At 42.9% G+C, this 20,158-nt stretch overlaps 1 protein-coding gene across 1 annotated transcript in view; it reads right to left on the bottom strand.

Annotated features, from left to right (window-relative positions):
* The window catches only part of LOC145402656 (epoxide hydrolase 4-like), a 62,778-nt gene extending 50,685 nt beyond the window's left edge, over positions 1 to 12,093 (bottom strand). The window contains exons 1-4 of the mRNA XM_080274641.1: positions 11,902 to 12,093; positions 8,704 to 8,828; positions 7,538 to 7,650; positions 5,367 to 5,535 (exon numbers count right to left, since the gene is read on the bottom strand). Of these exons, the coding sequence (XP_080130767.1) occupies positions 5,367 to 5,535; positions 7,538 to 7,650; positions 8,704 to 8,828; positions 11,902 to 12,093 (599 nt within the window). The remainder of the gene's footprint in view (positions 1 to 5,366; positions 5,536 to 7,537; positions 7,651 to 8,703; positions 8,829 to 11,901) is intronic.
* Between the last annotated feature and the right edge of the window lie 8,065 nt (positions 12,094 to 20,158).

The following is a 20,158-nucleotide window of genomic DNA, read 5'->3' as shown; positions in this document are numbered from 1 at the left end:
AGCTGAAGGTATGTGCCATAAGTATATGTGATTTTAATATTCTAGGACTAGTAACTGATTTTTGGCAAATATTTTTAGAGAGTCTGTCGGAGCGCGAATATGCCCGAGGGAGCAGCAAGTCAAAGCAAAACAAGCCCGCAGTGTAAGGGTTAAGGAGATGGCCTGTAGCCACTCTGAGGGTTCTAAGGAGTCGGCCTGTAGCCGCTCCCGCCTTCGTCAGGAGACAGCCTGTAGCCACTCTGAAGGTGTCTTCCTTGAGACAGCCTGTAGCCGCTCTGAAGGTGTCTTCCTTGAGACAGCCTGTAGCCGCTCTGAAGGTGTCTTCCTTGAGATAGCCTGTAGCCGCTCTGAAGGTGTCTTCCTTGAGACAGCCTGTAGCCGCTCTGAAGGTGTCTTCCTTGAGACAGCCTGTAGCCGCTCTGAAGGTGTCTTCCTTGAGACAGCCTGTAGCCCCTCTGAAGGTGTCTTCCTTGAGACAGCCTGTAGCCGCTCTGAAGGTGTCTTCCTTGAGACGGCCTGTAGCCACTCTGAAGGTGTCTTCCTTGAGACAGCCTGTAGCCGCTCTGAAGGTGTCTTCCTTGAGACAGCCTGTAGCCGCTCTGAAGGTGTCTTCCTTGAGATAGCCTGTAGCCGCTCTGAAGGTGTCTTCCTTGAGACAGCCTGTAGCCGCTCTGAAGGTGTCTTCCTTGAGACAGCCTGTAGCCGCTCTGAAGGTGTCTTCCTTGAGACAGCCTGTAGCCGCTCTGAAGGTGTCTTCCTTGAGACAGCCTGTAGCCGCTCTGAAGGTGTCTTCCTTGAGACGGCCTGTAGCCACTCTGAGGATAACCAGGAGACAACCTGTAGCCGCTCGCACCTTCATCAGATGGCCTGTAGCCGCTCCGAAGGTGTTTTCCCTGAGACGGCCTGTAGCCGCTCACCCCTCCTGAAGGAGACGGCCTGTAGCCGCTCTGAGGGTAACGAGGAGACAGCCTGTAGCCGCTCCCACCTTTGTCAGATGGCCTGTAGCCGCTCCCGGCTTCATCAGACGGCCCGTAGCCACTCTGAAGGTGCCCCTGGGTTTGCTGGCAGTCACCCACTCTCTCAGGCCACGGCCAGTAGCCAGGCCCTATGGCAGGAGAAGGCCTGTTGTCACTCCGCCGCCTGTAGCAGATGCCTGTTCCACGACCCCTGACACAGAGGGCGTCTCGGGCGTAGAGGAGTATTGGAGAGGTCCTGTAGTCTCACCTGGCCTCTGCTCCCAACAACTGGCTCTGGAGGAGACCCACCTGACGGACCCTGATGCAGACCGGTACCACAGCCCCTTCCTGTTGGCACCGCCAAGCCCCGGGGACCGCAGCCCTCGGGAACCCCAGACCGACCCCAGAACTCCCGGGCGGGAACTCCCCTCACCTCGACGGCGGAGGTCCTCATCCTCCATCAGGAGCCTGAACGACTGTTTCAGGCAGTTGTTCATCCCCAGTCCTGTTGGCCACACTCCTGTCACCAGCCCTGAGAGTGCTGGACCTTTCGCCGCCCACAGCCCTGGACGAGAACAGACGCCCCTGCATGTGATCCCCTGCCTCTGAGTATGGAGGCCCCTGTTGGTGCCCAGCCCCATCAGTAGTGGACCTGTGCCACCCCTCCACCCGCGCCCCTGGCACCAGACACAGACCGAAGTGACCCTAACTGTGCGATATCAGTGATCAAACAGTGCCTAGGCAGAACAGTGATTTGACCTTGTCGCAGAAATCAGCAAGAATACCCAGTGTTGGAGAGAATAATAGATACAGTGAACAGTGTACAGAATAATACAGTGACAAGATCAAGGTGGTAGAAAAAGTGATAATAATTAGTCAAAAGCAGAATACGAGCGGAGGGTAATAAAGTAAATATGCTGCCATCAGAAATTATCTCATACTACCATAACCAAAATCAGACCCCAGTGCCTTACACCACCCTCCCCAGTGTGAAATAACCTTAACAACTCCACATGTATAGAAACCCTGGACTTCCCAAATTGAGAATGCTCTGCCTTAAGTGCTATTCACTGTGACTCCAAAACAGTATCCTGCGAGATACTACTAACCATATCTAAATATAAGAGTTTATAATTGCCCAGTGTACTTGTGTCTGTAACATCTACTTATTCCCCTGTCTAACTAAGCAATACACATGTAACGTTGTTGCCTGGAGTTTTTGTTTCCTGCCCTGGGCTCGAAAGAGAGCCCCGCTATACGCTAGGCATTTACGGAATGAGAAGCCGAGCCTAAAACACCTAGCATTACAGTGTGCAAGAAAACTTTTACGGTAGAGCTCCCTGCACAAAAATCATTTTTTTCAAAAAATGGTTTTCAGTTTTTGGCTATTTCCTCGAAAACTACAAATCGTATCACAATCGGACTTTCCCATTAGAAAGCTGATGAAATTATCTATCAAAACTTCTAATAACATTTTTCTGTATGATGGAAAACATTCGAACTAGGATGTTCGGAAGTGAGATTGATATTTGGAAATGTTTATTCATGGTGGCCTAATGTACATTTTTATTATTTTTCTTTTTGTTTTTTTTTTTGCTTATCAGCTAGAACAAACATCGGCGAATAAGATATGTAGGTTTCACGGCAACATATAGAGGTTTGGGTGGCTCGGAAGTGAGATTGATATTTGGAAATGTTTATTCATGGTGGCCTAATGTACATTTTTATTATTTTTCTTTTTGGTTTTTTTTTTGCTTATCAGCTAGAACAAACATCGGCGAATAAGATATGTAGGTTTCACGGCAACATATAGAGGTTTGGGTGGCGAAAATAAGGCAAGAATATGGGTTTTCAGCAGTGCGCGGGCGAGCTGGCGGGGAGGGGGGGCGGAGTAAAATCGTGTCGGCAAAACTTATATAACTTATGTGTGTGCGAGAGGGTTAATCATCTCTACATACACCTCATCAACCCCGGCTGCTTCCCATTTTCAGCTGTTTAAAAGCGTTCTTCACCTGTGCGAGTGTCACGTTTCCTATCACTGCATTCCTTCTCTGCTCACACCCCAAACCAGTCATGTTTACAGCGGCTCTTCTCTCTCTATTCCCATTCATCAGGCTTTCAGATATTCTTTCCATCTGGTCCTTACTTCATCCCCATGGATTAATAATCTACCACTTACATCCTTCACACTTTCACATTTCTTTCCACTGTCACTTCTACATTTCCGCACCTCTTTCCAGAATAGCTTCCTTTTTCAAAGTAATTTGCATTAATTTTTCTTCCTAGATATCATTTACTTCCTACTTTTTCCTCTTCACTAGTCTCTTTATGTGCTTCTTGCTCTCAGTATATCCAGTTCTCATTTCAATTGAACCCCTATCCTGCAACCACTCTAGCCACTTCTTCCTCTTTTCCCCCACTGCTCTCTTAACCTCTTCATCCCACCATGCCGTACATTTCTTCTTTGTTGATAAATTAATTTAATTCTTCTCCTTCTGTTTCATTTTTTTTTTTTTTTACTTCATCCCCTTTCTTCTTTTCATGAGTTCGATGGTCGTTTTTAAATACTTGTTGGCTTTGTATTAACTCTTCTTACTACCTCCCCTGATTTCCTTAACGCTTGTTTTAGTACACCTTTCAGCTCGTCAGCGTCACATTCCGTATAACTTAGAGCCTGATTTTTGTTTTCTTTAGCTGAAAGGCATCTTTGTTTTCACTTACTTTTATTTTCAATCACCTTCTTTCTTTCACTTTTGAAATTGAACCTGACTCTGCAACAAACCATTCTGTGATCACGTCCTAATTTTACTCTCTTGATAACTGTGACATTAGTGATTGCGTTGTTCTTATCCTCCCTAATGAAGTCAATTTCATTTTTTATTTCTCCATTTGGGCTTCTCAAGGTCCATTTTCTTTCTGTTCATTTGTGGAAGAATTCGTTCATTATTCTTATGTTATACATTTCAGTAAAGTTTACCACCATTTCACCTCAGTCCTTCCTCACTCCTACTCCTAATTTTCCTATACATGGTTGCCCATTTTTTAAAATTAGTCTTGTTTTACACTGAAGTCTCCCGTGGGTATAATATATCTGGTATTTTCTTCTTCCATAACCATGATGTCATCACAGACTGTTTCTATTTCATCTGGGCTTCTAGAAGTGGGCGTATATACTTCCATTATTTTCAGGTTGTATCTTTTGCATAGCCTAATTACAGTCGATGAAGCTCTGTCATACACTCGGCAGGATTAAACGATGTTCAGTGCAAGATTTCTGTTAATCAGAAATCCCACAACATTAACTCTTCCTTTCTGTGTTCATTTGTTGTGCAATAGGTGGCTATCGTCTTGGAGACAAATTGTCTTTTTCTTATGGATTTCGCTCAGGTCTATAATATCTCAACCAATGATTTTTATTTCGCTTCTTGAGGTATCGAGTTTGTAATTTTATGTGAGACTTCATACTTTGTACGTGGAAATTTTCAAGGATTTTAGCTTATCCCAGTCTCTGATTTGCAGAGACAGTGGCTACATACCATCAGTGACACACTGCCAGTAAGCAAAGGAGGCAGTGCGGTTAGACCATTAGAGGACGATGAACCAACAGTAATGCCAAAATATTCATTACCAGTAGAATTCATCGTTCGTTCGGAGGACCGTGGCAAAATAATATCTCCTCCCTGTCATACAGTTTTTGGTGAAAGGTAATTTTTTTCTTTTTGTACCACCTTATTCAGTACATAAGGTCTATCTATCTATCTATCTATCTATCTATCTATCTATATATATATATATATATATATATATATATATATATATATATATATATCTATATATATATATATATGTGTGTGTGTGTGTGTGTGTGTGTGTGTGTGTGTGTGTGTGTGTGTGTGTGTGTGTGTGTGTGTGTGTGTGTGTGTGTGTGTGTGTGTGTGTGTGCGTTTCGCACGCTGGTGGACGAGGGTTCGCCTCCCGCCAGAGTTGTAAAAACTTTGGGAATCGTTCACCGAGCCACTTGCTACTTTGACGGACATAAGGGGTGCTGTGGTTGAACCAGTGTCGCATACTAGTATGCTTGCACCCAGTCGGCTTAAGCCACTACAACACTACAATTACATTTACAAGCACTTCTCACCCTACATACAGTCTCTACCAGACAGCCTAAGCCACTTTGTAGAGATACATTGGCTTGTATCGTCCCTACTTCGGTAGGGATAGGCCGTTCCTGCAGTGAACTTCAACGGCTGATGATGATGATGATATATATATATATATATATATATATATATATATATATATATATATATATAGATAGATAGATAGATAGATAGATAGATAGATAGATAGATAGATAGAGAGAGAGAGAGAGAGAGAGAGAGAGAGAGAGAGAGAGAGAGAGAGACTTACCATGCCCTGTAATAATTCTTCCATGACGTCTGCATGTGCTGGCGAATGACGAAGGGATGAGGAGAGTGGATAAGTACCATTTTCCCGATTAGCTGAGGGTAGTTATAGCAAAGGTACCACCCAACACGTCCACCCACGCCCGCGCACATGAGATGGGCGCGGGTGCGACCTGTGTGTGTGTGTGTGAAAGTGAGAGTCAGTGAGCGAGTGAGTGGGAGTAAGGAAGAGAGTGGGAGAAAGTGAGTGTGTGTGTGTGTGTGTGTGTGTGTGTGTGTGTGTGTGTGTGTGTGTGTGTGTGTGTGTGTGTGTGTGTGTGGTCTTACCTAATTGTATCTTGACAGGAATGAGTCAAGCTCGTACTGTTCCATGTATTAAACCATTTTTATCATACATATCCTTAAATTTATCAATAGTTTTGGCACACACTATTTCATTCGGTAATGCATTCCACTGATAAATTGCCCTATTTGGGAAACTGAATTTTCTTACGTCTTTCTCGCCTCTCTTTTTATGTATGTAGTTTTTTTTACAGTGTTCTCTTGCTGATACTTCCCCATAGATTATAATTACAGTATATTCCATTACGTTTATTTTCTCTTTCCCTAAGATGCATTTGTATAGCATGATCATGTCTCCTTTTTTTTCCTTCTCTCCTCTAGTGCTGATAGATTTAAAATTTCTAGCCTTTCTTCGCAGTTTAGATCCCTTAAGCTTGGTACCCATCTTGTAGCTGCCCTTCGTACTTTTTCCATCTTATCTATGTGTTTTTTGAGACCAGGATTCCAGACTACTGATGCATACTCCAGGGTTAATCTGATGAATGGTGTGTGTGTGTGTGTGTGTGTGTGTGTGTGTGTGTGTGTGTGTGTGTGTGTGTGTGTGTGTGTGTGTGTGAGAGAGAGAGAGAGAGAGAGAGAGAGAGATCAAATGGTGAAAGTACTAATGCTCTCAGTCTCAGCCTCCTATGACTCATTCTCATTTGGAGAAACTCTGGCATAGCATCTTTGAAAAGTAACTAGCTTTTCAAAAAGCGTAACCCCTTCACAACTATGGCAAATTCTCTTATTTCATTCTTCCTTTCTGCAGACGAATTTATTCAGCTTGAGAAGGTATGTAATGGCGAAGGGGTAATTAGGGTATAGCATAGACTTTGATGCTGGAAACATCACTACCAAGGTGAATACAACTGTTCTGAAACATCAAGAATAAAATAAATGATATGCGTCCTCGGATTAAAGGAATTACTGAGTATAACAGTGACGTTTCCTACCAAAGATGTGTTATGTACTGGGATCCCTGGTAATGAAGGGGATAAGTATAAAGCTACATATAACCACTACATTTTGGAAAGCGTCCCAGCCTGATTAACGCAAAACTTAAATACATAAGAGCACCGTAAAACAGTCCAAAAACAATATTGATAAAGAAAAACTTGCCACAGCCATTGCCTACTATAAGCCGAGTAATAAAGGGACCTTGAGGTCAAGGTTGCTGATCTTATGCATGTCATCTTAGGTTATCACAGTGTATAAGTCCGCCAAGTTTAGTGATTCTAGCACTAATGTTTCATGGAAAATTAGATGACATCCGGAATATCCGGTAGAGTCCTATTTTTTTTACCGCAGGCGAGGTCAAGGTCATTGATCGTTTGTCTGTCACCTTAGGTTGTTACAGTCTAGAAGTCCGGCAAGTTTAGTGGCTCTAGCTTTATCCTTTCATGGAAAATTAGGTGACATCGAGAACATCCGGGAAAATCCCAGTTTGGACCCCAGGTGATCTCGGAGGATATTCATCCGATTAAGATCATACTCATTTCAGATCTGCTTCCCGGCAAGTGGCAAATGCGATAAAAATTTCAGCTTTCTGACTTCGGTGATTTCTGAGACAGTGTCAACAATTTTGTTTTCCATGTTCCAGACAATATTCGGAGATCTGGTTAACCGATTTCCTTCCAATTTTGCCAGATTAAGCCACCAGCTGGGGAGACTCAGCTGACAAAGCTTGAAGGCTCTAGGCTAAATAGCCTCCGAGTAATGGCCATTTACTTTTTAAGAAGAAGGAAGAATAAAAATAAGAATGTTGACAAACAATAATGCTTCCCACAGAGATGTGTGAAGCTTCAATAAATACATTAATGAACATCTAACTAGCTAAATAACTAAATAACTCACCCAGAAGCTTAATGAGTATAGCAATGTCTTGTGCTAGCTGAGGCGTGGAGTACTGTGACCTGAACCGAGGTGTGTCAGAGTCTCCACATCCGCGCAGGTCCACAGCCACCACCCTGGTTAGGAAGATTTATTATTGTCAGTTTGTTATCACTTCACGGTACTAGGCCACTCTCCTTTTCCACTGCATCCATGTAGCATCCATTCCTTCCCATTTGGTATGTATTGTCCCCCGCCCCACCCTTCTACACACATACACGCATTTGGGTTTGCCTTCTCATTAATGAACTCAGCGTTAGGCCCGTACCTTAGGTGGTGCAGGAGGTTTCGTGGCATCTCTTCCTTGTAGATTTGTTCTGCACATTAAACTTTATAATTTTCTATAATCCTGGATGTTACTGATGCATGCTTTGTCGAAATTAAAATGATATTGATAACACACAAGAGAATGACAGATTTTAATATGCAAACTAATTCACAAAGGAAGAGGTGCTACGATGACTTCTATGCAGTAGTCGTTGTTAACCTCTTCTGTTCAGTGATGTATTTTCTCATTTGATTCTTGCTAACTTCAGTCAACGTTTTGGGAACTGCACACTTTCAAGGTGTAAGAAACGATCCCTTTAAACTTCAGTACTAAGAATATTCTTCATAAAACTGCTTAAAACCGTCCACTAGTAGCAAGACTAAAACTTAAAGTACGTCACTGTTGTGAAAAGGCAAAAAGTCTGGCACTTGGAATCTCTGGATCGAAAAGTCTCTCCCAAGTTAAATATGACAGTCTGTAAGTTGTAAGAGTATCCATCCATCCATCCATCATTCAATATCTTTTTCCCCATTTAAGTCGAGAATGACCGGCCACACTCGTCCCTGATTGGCATTATGAGATCAGTAAGCCATAGCATTCCTTTGACGTGAGCCCTAACAGGCTCAATCCGGTCGGAGCACCTGAACCCACTACACCAACAGGCGTCATTTGCTTTATCATCCAATTTAGTAAATGATTTCCTAATTTACAGGAAACCATTTGGCTTGACACTCTGAGCTGAATCGCAGAAGGCAGCACGACACTGAGTGGATGATGGGCACCCCTACCACCTAAGATATACTGTATGCCATAAGATTAGTTTAGCCTTTTCCCTAGCATACTCAGTGTTCATAACACGTACCAGTAATCGTTGCTAAGGTCCGGTATCTGTCGTCTCCAGGTGAACCAGAAATCAGGGGCTCCGTGGATGAGCACCAGTAGCGGGTTATCCGGGTAACCTGCCTCGACGTAGTGTAGTTTTACGTCCTGTAGGTAAATGAAAAGAAAAAATACTGCAAATACCACCATACTTTTTTCAGAACATAGGGGTCCGAGGCTCCAATAGTTCAAAACCTTTAGCCCTTTTAATCCAGTGATATATCTTTGCCGCATCCACAGGGTCGACCAAGCATAGTGCATGTTTTTAACTGTATTGCACACTCACTTTCATACTCACTGATTACGTTACTGTCTATATTTGAGTTACTCTGGTTATTTAAATGATAGGATGCAGACCCTATGGGGAGTGTGTTCGTAAAATTACTCTTCGTAAAGTGTTAGACCTCCATGCAGACCACCATTGGGAACACTCTCCAGTGAAAGGTGTTCCCCGGGCGTCCTGCCCAACCCCGGTATGCACGACCATTGTCTTTATCCTGGAACAAAAAATTTGTACAGTGGCAGGCTTATACCCAGGTTAGTTTTTGGACAGGGTGGAATTCCTGAGAGCCACTCCCCACGGAGGGGCAGCTCTCCCTCCGCCCATGGTCTTGGCCAACAATTGTGTGCATGGTCATAATTTTTTCCTGGAAACACAAAGTTCTGCAGTAATAGACCTCCACCCAGACCAGGTTTAAGGTAGGGTGAGACCCCCGAGACCCCTTCCTACACGGGAGGAGGGGGTCCTCCCTGATTCCAAAAGATGGTGGCATGCATGGCCATTTTCTTTTTCTTTCTTTTTGAATTAATTTTTGGAAATGCAATTTTCTTCAGTTGTGGAGCTTCATTCGATCCAAGTTTTACCCAGGTTTTACCCGTGGGTTACCTCACTGTAAAAAAATTATTTCTATACTTTTAGAATGGTGCAGGGGTGGGTGTCTTCGGCTTGTTAAATATATTCTTGCTGCCGACATTCCATTTTTTCTCACCTTTGGAAGGATCCCTAGCTGTGAAGGTCTCTTTAAGGCTATACCTGACCCTGCAATTTGAAAAGTTTGTCTTAGATTGAATATAGCCAATTAGCAGCAGTATTCAAGGGTTTAAGGGTAGGCGACCTGCGTATGTCTCAGACATCATTTTACATGATGGAAAAATTTCTTTTCACCTCCAGGACTCGAACAGCAGCGTGAGAACCACAGCCCATTCCGACTCGAGAACTCTGGAGATAGGAACAAAGAAATGAGTAATGTTGAGAGCTTCATAAACTGCACATCATTTGAAACTATCCGAGTGTGTTGCTGGGACGGCTCAGTAAATGTTACCACTATCAGCCTTGCATAATTTTCTGCTTCCTACAACCCTTGTTGTGATTTACAGTTTCCACTTGTTTACGTCCACAAATTATGCAGTGTTGGAGAGTGACGCCTTCGTGTGGCGGCACTGATACAAACGTCCCTCTGTTCCCTCCCAGTTTCCCAAAAGAAGGATGGTGGATTGGAGGCATAGTGCAGATTCAGCCTGAAGTCCATTAGGTTCACATTCAGAAGAGCCTGCGGCCACAATAACAGTAGCACCTCTGCATAATTTTCTGTTTCCCATAACCCACTTAATGCTCTGTAGTGTCTATTTTTTTCTTTTTAAATCTACTGTTTTTTTTTTATGCGAGGAAGAAGGAACCAAAGGCTGAGCCCGCAAAAACGATCTTTCCAAGAAAAAAAAGAAAAAAACAATACAAAAGAGAGCCAAATTCAAGATGCATTCATTTCGAGATGCCTGGACACACTGCGTTTGAAAGACTGGAGATCTGAGGAAGTAGGAAATACAGACAGAGGGAGACAGTTCCAGAGCTGACATGGACGACCACAGCAGAGTGTCATCCTCGCAACACACATGGTATGGAGTCGTAATATACGGAGCATTTCCCCCCCCCACACACACACACAATCAGTCCATATACCAATTTATAAATATGAGACAGGATTACTTTGCCCTGGAGCATAATATTGGGGTGTCCTGGAAGCTAGTTGAGAAGTTCAGGTCATTCGTTGGCTGATTTGGAGCTAAAAATGGTGTATTAACATGGGTTCAATTCTCATATGATAAAGAGCTATTTTTACTAATGTCCTTGTGGGTGAATTCTATGAAGTACTCAGTTTTCACTCATATTGTCATCAGTAACTGTAGTTCTATAACGTTGAGAAGTGGACTCATATTCATATAGCATTTTTTTTTTTCACTCTCAGTTACCCAGAGAAAATCTTCTGAAGGTTCTCACTTATCTTGTGAAACACCCTATTTTTCTCACTAGTCAGCTGGCGACCATCTCCTATGGTCGCGATCTGTGATAAGAGAGATAGAGTAAGGTTTATCATAAATTTAGAAAAATCCGAGATTAGATAAACGTTCACCTTCACAGAAATGCTATTGTTACAACTATCACCATGGTTGTTTTTTGTGGCCCCAAGTGGACTACAGGCAGAAACTTTTTTTCCCCTGCAGACCATCATCCTCATTCTCTGGAACAGGAAGGAATGTGAGGGAAATACGTCTAACCTGACATGACCCCGCTCAGCTATATCACTGCCACTTCGTGAAGACGTCCCCCTCCCGCAACCATCGAAGGATGAACAGCAAAATATTAAGTGCCATAAAGAAACTATGATTTGAAAATCACGTCAGTATTGCTTTCATGTTACGCAGTGGCGTATCACGGGAGAAGGAACACCTGGCCATATGTACCCCCAATAACAACAACAACAATGGCAATTATAATGAGTACTACTGCTGCTGCTACTACTGCTACTACTACTACTACTAATGATACTGGTGATATTAATAATCATGACAACAACAATCACAATAACATAAAAGAGTAATAATAATAATAATAATAATAATAATAATAATAATAATGAAAATAATAATTTTAACAATAACAACAACTAAACTCATTGTATCTTGACTTAGTTCAGTGTGTTGAACTCCTGTAACTTACATCACGTAGTTTAAAGGCAGAATATGGCAGTGTTATGGCCATATAATAATTCCATGGCATTTTCTAAAATTAACAGCATTCTCTAGTGTTAATGTTAATGATTTGTTTAATTGAAGATGGAGATATGGCAATTTTAAGCCAAGTTAAAGTGAAAAGAGTGCATAACACGAGAGCATAGAACCTCACCTTAATTTTAATGAATCTGTGCCTGCCAAGCGAGGGATCATGTAAGCAGTCCGGAGGGGCGTCTCGAACCACATGAGGCCTCATTCTTCCGAAGCACCAGGCAAACAGTAAACGCACGCCCACCACTAAGCCCGTCACCACACACAGTGTTATTTCCACCAACGCTTGCGCCACCACTTTTGCCAGCTCCATTTTTTTTTTTTTTTTTCAGACAACGTGGAAGTATTGGTGTAGGAAATGCAGGTGCTGAAATGAGGCTCCTTCACGTGGTGGTACTGATGTAACCAGGCGGTTCCACGGAGGAGTTATACATGCATCTTTCAACTTCCCTTTTATCCTGCGAGGGAAGGATGGGATCTGCAAGGCATCGGCGACTTCAGCCTGTAGTTCACTGGATTCACGTTGAAATAAACCTGGGGCCACAGCAACAATAAAAAGAACTGAAATGTCTCGTTCTTTTTTTTTCCTGAATATATATATATATATATATATATATATATATATATATATATATATATATATATATATATATATATAATTACACTGACCGGGATTCGAACCTGCATCATTACATCGAGCCAGTCATTCCTGTATCTACTTGACCACCATGTCATCCTGCCTCTATGGGCTTGAGAGGAGATATTTCCTGTTTTTATTTTTGTTCAGCGACTGTATATTAGAAACTATATGCTTATTTGATATAAATATTGTCTTATTAATCTTGTAAAGCTACTATCAGTAGCCAGTGTCATGCATAAAGTTAAATACCATTAATTACAGATCATAATCTCACATATAGGAACAACAAAATGTCAATATTTGGAAAGACTGAATATTCAAAAAGCAAATATGTATTTTATTAATATTTTATGGAACTGTTTGTTTCAACTACAAGGATAATAGTTTCTGCTATGTTGTTTCTACATAAATTGGTATCTTTCTCTCTTGAATAATGCGTTATAACAGAATCTACTGCATTAGAATATGGTGACAGTCAAGATCGAAGATAGACAGGATGTAGTTCGAACCCCATTATTGTCTTATTCTGCCATTGACCTAAGTGAAAAAAAAAAAAGGTATAAGGCAGGATATGTTAATGAGGCATTAAATTTACACTCCTCAGAACCACATATACAGCAGAAAGGAGCGCATATATATATATATATATATATATATATATATATATATATATATATATATGGGGGAGGCGGTGGCTGAATCGGTAGAGAGGCGGCCTGCAGTCCTGATGGACCCAGGTTCGAATCCCGGCTGGGGCAGGGAACAGTTTAAGGATTTGAATTTCATAGAAGCAGACTTTCCTGATCTACCAGATGACCTGCCGACATGTCATAAAAGTACCCCCGCTAATACCAATACACCAGTCCTGTATGAGACAGCCCTAGCATGTATTCAATATGGACGGTGGGTGTTAGCGCCGAAGTGGTGACATGTGGAGGTGTAGGAGGACTACTGGGCCTTGGGATAGGCTACTGCCCCCGAGATATAGGCCCTGAAGCCTTTGCCCAGAGTCGGACACATAAAAATATATATATATATATATATATATATATATATATATATATATATATATATATATCTTATTATGTCTATAAAATTATTTAACTTGTCAAGACGGGTAATGATCCGTCTTGGCGCAATGAGGAGCGTGCCGGCGAGTAAGATGCGAAGATGTAGGTTCGAAACCGCCTTATACAAGCAGTACAGCAACTAATGATACTGACTTAGCCACTATATCATTCCCTAGTCAAGACTCAGATTTTATTTCTGTTGATGAAGCACAAGTCACATTAGCACATATTGTTGCAGTGAACCAGGTTCAAAAAGATACAAAAGACAGTCCATCCACATCACAAACTCCAGCAACTCAAGCAGTAGATATATCTAAGTCCCCCTATGACAAACCCAGTCAACCAAAATTGCCAAGCTACCCAAGCAATCAGAATAATAGGAAATTTAGAGGTCCATGTTTTGATATATTTTCTTGGTTAGAATACTCGGTCTCACAAGATGCGTGTTACTGCTCTCCATGTAGGTACTTTGCTGGAGCATCTGTTCGTAAGGAGGAAGGATTAGGTAGGACACCGTTTACTGATGCTGGAACAAGGAAATGGAAAGATACCAGTACCCTTCTCAAACAATATCAGGCAAAGACACATTAATAGTATGATCGCTTGGTCTAATGCCAAGGATATTCAGTCAGGGTCCACTCAGTCTGTAGCATCTTCTCTATCTTCAGCTAGGCTACAAGAAATTAAGGACAGCAGGGAACATGTAAAGTGACTTTTAAAAGTCACTGCATTACTGGGAAGGCAAAGCCTGTCTTTTTGTGGACATAATGAGGGTGTTGATACATTAAAATCAGGAAATTTTGTAGACATTTCTCACCTAATTGCTGACTCAAATCCCTCTCTAAAACAAAAGTTAGATCGACCAGAAAGAATTAATATCAGATGCTGGAAGACATATCAAGGACACAATTTGTGCTGAAGCACAAGAAGCCAAGTACTTTTCAGTTATGGTTGATGAAAGGGAAGACTTGTGAAAAAAGGAACAGATGACTATTCATGTGCGGTACTTTGGTGAGGGTATTGTGAAGGAAAGTGTCACTGGAACCTATCACATGGAAAAGGTTGATACTCAAGTTTAGCTGATTTTATATATAAGGAGATAGAACAATCTGGTTAAATTTGGTATAAGTGTGAGGCTCAGTGTTATGATGGTGCTAGTGTAATGAGTGGATGCTCTAGTGGGATTCAAGCAAGACTACGGGATAAAATTCCCCAAGCAGTATACGTACATTGCCATGTACACAGGCTGAATTTAGTACTGGGCGACTGCATAAAGAATACCAGTGGCCACTCTTCATTTTCTTTTTTTCAATTATTAACACTCTTTACACATTTATTAAACAGTAACACAGGGAACCAACTTTTCACAGAGGCACGGAAAGCAGAAGATCTTCAGGTTTTGACACTAGAAAGACCTACTATAACTAGATGGTTTTACAATTATAGGTCAATATCAAAGGTTAAGCTTCGGTGTGGAAGTTTGCTATCAGTGCTTCATACAGTTTCAGAGGGTTCTGATTCAGAAGCTGCGGCAGAAGGAAATGGATTGTACAAAAAGTTAGTCTTTCAGGTTCGTAATGGACCTACATATTACTGAACAAGTCCTTGGAGTTACCAATAGTTTGTCAGATCAACTTCAAGCAGAGGAAGCCTTACTATATGAAGCTTGCTCTCTTATACAGTCAACTATTAAGGAATTACAGGTCTTGAAAAAGGACGAGGTATTCTCTGATATTTTTGACAAAGCTAAAGATTTTATTTCAACATATGAGGCAAATACTAACTTGGAAAATTCAAATCAGTTGAGCAGACCTAAGCCTAAGAGAATTCAGAAGGTATCATCAGGACCAAAGAGCTTCATAAATGATTCAGTTCTAGGGAGAAATGAGGTGAATATTTCTATTGCTCCAAAGACTGAAATCAAAAGAACCTATTTTGATAGATTTCTCTCAGAGCTTGATATTCGCTTCCCACAAAACATGTCCCTAACAGAAGCAAAGAATGCACTTGATTACAGTTCCAGAGACTTTCTAGAATATGAGAAGCTTTCTATTATAGTACAGTCTTACAAAGATACTATGTAATACATAAATGAAATTCTTCTAGTTTCCCAAATGTCTGTTGCAAAACGACCTTTTCTAAGTACGAGTGACAAGCTAAAGAATCTGTTTTAATTATATGAACTCAAACCATTAGATTGTGCGTATTCAGAAATAGTGAAAATTATCAAAATTCTTCTCATTCTTCCAGTAACTACTGCACTCAATGAACGACTTTTTTCAGTACTTGGCTTAGTCAAGACATCTAAGAATCTCAATGAGAAATGATCGCTTAAGTGACTTGCTAGTTTAACACCCTGGCTGATAATTTTGCAAAGCAGATATCACGGCGATATCCACCGTTGCAGTAGTTTAGTCATTTTTGAATGCAGTAAATATACGTAGTTTAATTTTCAATTTCCTCTAATGAATTCTTAAATTAATATACTCTTCTTACTCGAGCCTCTTCCAAGTTTAAAACCATCATTTTATTTCTCCCACATCTTAGTGCAGAGCTTACTTTTTCACATTGCTTTATATGGTTCATGGTATTTTGGGGGCTAGTAAGCTAAAAGCTCTCCATTTTTAATTTACTTACGGTACAAGTCTACATCTTTTCATTCTCAATTTTATAGTAATTATCTTTTCATTAGGCTGTAAGAATGAAGTCAGTTTAAGTCTTTACCAATACAAATATTTTAATTGCTGTTTGGTCTATTAGCCTATCCAGGGTCATTCATTAGCATATAATGCAATGATATGTACTTTACCATGCATTTTAAATTACATATTCAACTTCACATAGAAATACTGCCAGTGCCAGAATATCCATTAGTGTGTATTTCAGGAAGTAATTGGTTTAACAAATAATTATATAAAGTATATATATATAAAGTATATATATATATATATATATATATATATATATATATATATATATATATATATATATATATATATATATATATATATATATATATATATTTTTCATGGAGCTCACATGCATGTGGCTTCAAAATTCTCGCTCGCCACCCCACCCATCTGGGGAGGTGGGAGTAGGGGGACCTCCTAAATAGCCTATACCCACCCCCCAAGGAAAATTGAAATGACGCCCCTGTATACAAGTATTTTAAATTCTCTCATTTCAGACATTCATCGCTTGACAGCAATGCAGGAATAAAGAAAAGCTTGGCTTGATATCATACGGTCTTGGCAAATTATTGAAATCTGCGTGAGCTCCATGAAAAATGAAGGCAGTAAGTTAAATCTTATCCATATCGGATATTGGAACTCTAATGGAGGACAATAACTGGCCCATAACCAGATTGATACATTGCCGTTAATGGGCCGGGGTGCAAAAGGATAATGGATTTACATTGGCCCGATACTGAGAGTCGAATCTGGAAGTATCGGGCCAGTACTTGATGTACAGGAAAACCGGTAATGGACCATTATTGTGCCAATGATTCAATGTTTGTTGGGCAGGCAAGGTCGAAGTTCGAACCATGTGTCTGTGTGTGAACAAAATAACAGTTTTGATCTGACACATAAAATTTGGTGGATGAGTTTATCATTACCCAAAACGTTGACTTATTATTATTATATATATAGCAACAAGTCAAAGGTAAACGTCGCATGGCACGATCAACTTAAGGAAATTTTATCCAATGAACAGTAGATTTTGTGGAGGGGTTCTCATTAATACATGTAAAATGCAGTATAGTGCCACAGGGGGCGACCCGACACCCCAACAAGGAGCCCATAGAGGAGCAACGACAGTGCGCCAGGACTCAGGGTGACAACAGCATAAGTCCGCCCGGGCCGCGCGCCCTTATGACCCGGAGCTCGCCTGCCGCCACCGTAGCAGGAATACAAGACTACCTTCCAGGCGAGCCTTCCCCAACCAACATCGGGGTGGAGCTGTTTCTCCAGCTCCTGCCAGCATCCCTGAGACGGCCTGTAGCCGCTCAACCCTCCTGAAGGAGACAGCCTGTAGCCGCTCTGATGGAAATAAGGAGAGGCCTGCAGCCGCTCCTGCCTTCTTCAGGAGATGGCCTGTAGCCGCTCTGAAGGTGCCCTTCTCGAGACGGCCTGTAGTCACTCAACCCTCCTGAAGGAGACAGCCTGTAGCCGCTCTGAGGGAAATCAGGCGACGGCCTGCAGTCGCTCCCACCTTCATCAGGAGATGGCCTGTAGCCGCTCTGAAGGTGCCCTTCCTGAGACAGCCTGTAGCTGCTCAACCCTCATGAAGGAGACAGCCTATAGCCACTCTGAGGGGAATCAGGAGACGGCCTGCAGCTGCTCCCGCCTTTGTCAGGAGACGGCCTGTAGCCGCTCTGAAGGTGCCCTTCCCGAGATGGCCTGTAGCCGCTCTGAAGGTGCCCTTCCTGAGATGGCCAGTAGCCACTCAACCCTCCTGAAGGAGATGGCCTGTAGCTGCTCTGAGGGAAATCAGGAAACAGCCTGCAGCTGCTCCGGCCTTCGTCAGGAGGTGGCCTGTATCCTCCCCGAAGGTGCCCTTGGGTCTGTTGGTAGCTGCTCCCTCGCCCAGGCCACGGCCAGTAGCTGGGCCTTGGCGACAGCTGATAGCTGTGCCCCTAGAACGACATGGCCAGTAGCCCAGCCCTATGGCAGGAGACAGCCTGTAGCCGCTCCTCCGTCAGAAGCTGACTCCTGTTCCCCAACCCACGACTCAGAGGGATCCCCAGCCTAGAGGAGTACTGGAGAGGCCCCGTGATTTCCCCCGGCCTGTGCTCCCTGAAACCGGCTCTGAAAAGGACCCACCTGACGGCCCCCAACGTAGGCCGGTGCCACAGCCCCTTCCTGATGGTGCCACCGAGCACCGGGGACTGCAGCCCTCGGGAACCCTAGACCGCCCCCAGGACTTCCAGGCAGGATCTCCCCACAACCCGACGCCGGAGATCTTCGTCCTCCGTCAGGCGCCTGAGCAAGAAGTTCAGGCAGTTGTTCGGCCCCAGCCCTGAGGGTCGTACTCCCACTCCCAGCCTCAAAAGCATGGGGCCCTTCGACACCCGCAGCCCCGGACAAGAAAGGACGCCCCTGCACTTGATCCCGTGGCCTCTGGACACAGAGGCCCCCGGCGGAACCCAGCCCCATCAGTAGTGAGGCTGTGACACCTCCGCGGCCCTTATACCTGACCGCCATGACACCCAGGTCAAAAAGGATTGACAGTGATAGCACAGTGTCCGTGACTCAGTGACAGGAAGACAGAGCAGTGAATTAATCTCATAACAGAAGTCAGTAAGAAAGGCACCAGTGATAATATCAAAGTGGTGGAGTGACTGAAAGTGACAATGCAACCATGAACAAGGCCATGCAGTGAAACACAGGGCTATTATCATGAATACACTACCATCTGATAACACCTCCTAATACTAAAACCGTACACAGGCCCCAGTGCTAAAGTAACACTTACCAACAGTGAAACAGTTCCAGCTACTCCACAGATATATAAAACTCAGACTTCCTGTAACTAATAATATGTAAACCTTTGTCCCAAGTGCTATTCTTTTTTACCCGAACAGTATCCTGCGCGATACTGATAACCCATATCTAGACATAAGAATTGTAATTGTCCAGTGTATCTGTATCCATAACATCTACCTGTTCCAATGTACAACTTAGTAATACACGTGTAAGGTTGTTGCCTTGAGTTTTTGTGTCCTGCCTCTCTCCTATTTGTCTAAGCTCCGGTCTCGAAAGAGAGCCCAGCTACACACTAGGCATTTAAGGGACGGGAAGCCGACCCCTAAAACACCTAGCATTACACTGGTGGATAGTGGTGGTTCTTGACCGGGCATTCGAGAGAGGTAATCAGGAAATACTGAAAATGGCAACCAAACTGCATGTGCAATTACCTAAGTATGACCCCGAACAGTATGATGTTCACACATACCTGGCAATTATTAAACCTTTGCTAGATATCGGTTTCAAGTATGACAGGCAGAAAATTGCAGTCACTCTCCCATTACTGGGCAGAGCGGCAGCTAATATAGTACCTAAGATCGTCCTGGGGCTCACCTGGCAGAATTTCATGAAACTTGTGATCCAAGCCATCACCCCACCACTAGGTAAAGTGGTGGTAAAATCCCAACCGGATAATTAATTTTCGATGGCAACTTAGACAATACTTTAATCCAGGCAAGACGCCTGGTCATTGCTGCCTACCCGGAGGCATATGATGAAACCCGTGAGCAACACACCTTTAATACTCTTCTGAGAGTGTTCCCCAGCATAGTCAAAGAGCACTTTACGATCCATGACCCGACTGGAGACATGGATAAGGACGTTCAACTGATATGTTGCCTCCTGACCTCTCACCCTGCACCCCAGCAAATCAACGTGGTAAGAAAGTTTCCCACAAAGATTTCGGCTCCCCCAGTCAAGCCACATCTGCCTATGCCCCGTACCAGCCCCACCCCAGCATCCATCCCGCCGAGGGCAAACTCCACCCACCGGCACCCCAGCCACAAGGAGAACCCCAACCTCATCCTTGTGAATCCCTGGGAATTCCCTGCATGCAGCTCCAGGTGCCCACTGCACGACGTCAGAGATCAATTAAAAGCTGCACAACAAAAAACCACCACCCCAGGCCAATGCAAAGTTTCC

Source organism: Coenobita brevimanus, chromosome 58 (assembly GCF_032717465.1).
Source record: "Coenobita brevimanus isolate Jiangsu-jjx chromosome 58, ASM3271746v2, whole genome shotgun sequence".
Classification (NCBI taxonomy): Eukaryota; Metazoa; Arthropoda; class Malacostraca; order Decapoda; family Coenobitidae; genus Coenobita; species Coenobita brevimanus.
This window is presented reverse-complemented; position numbering and strand designations above follow the sequence as displayed.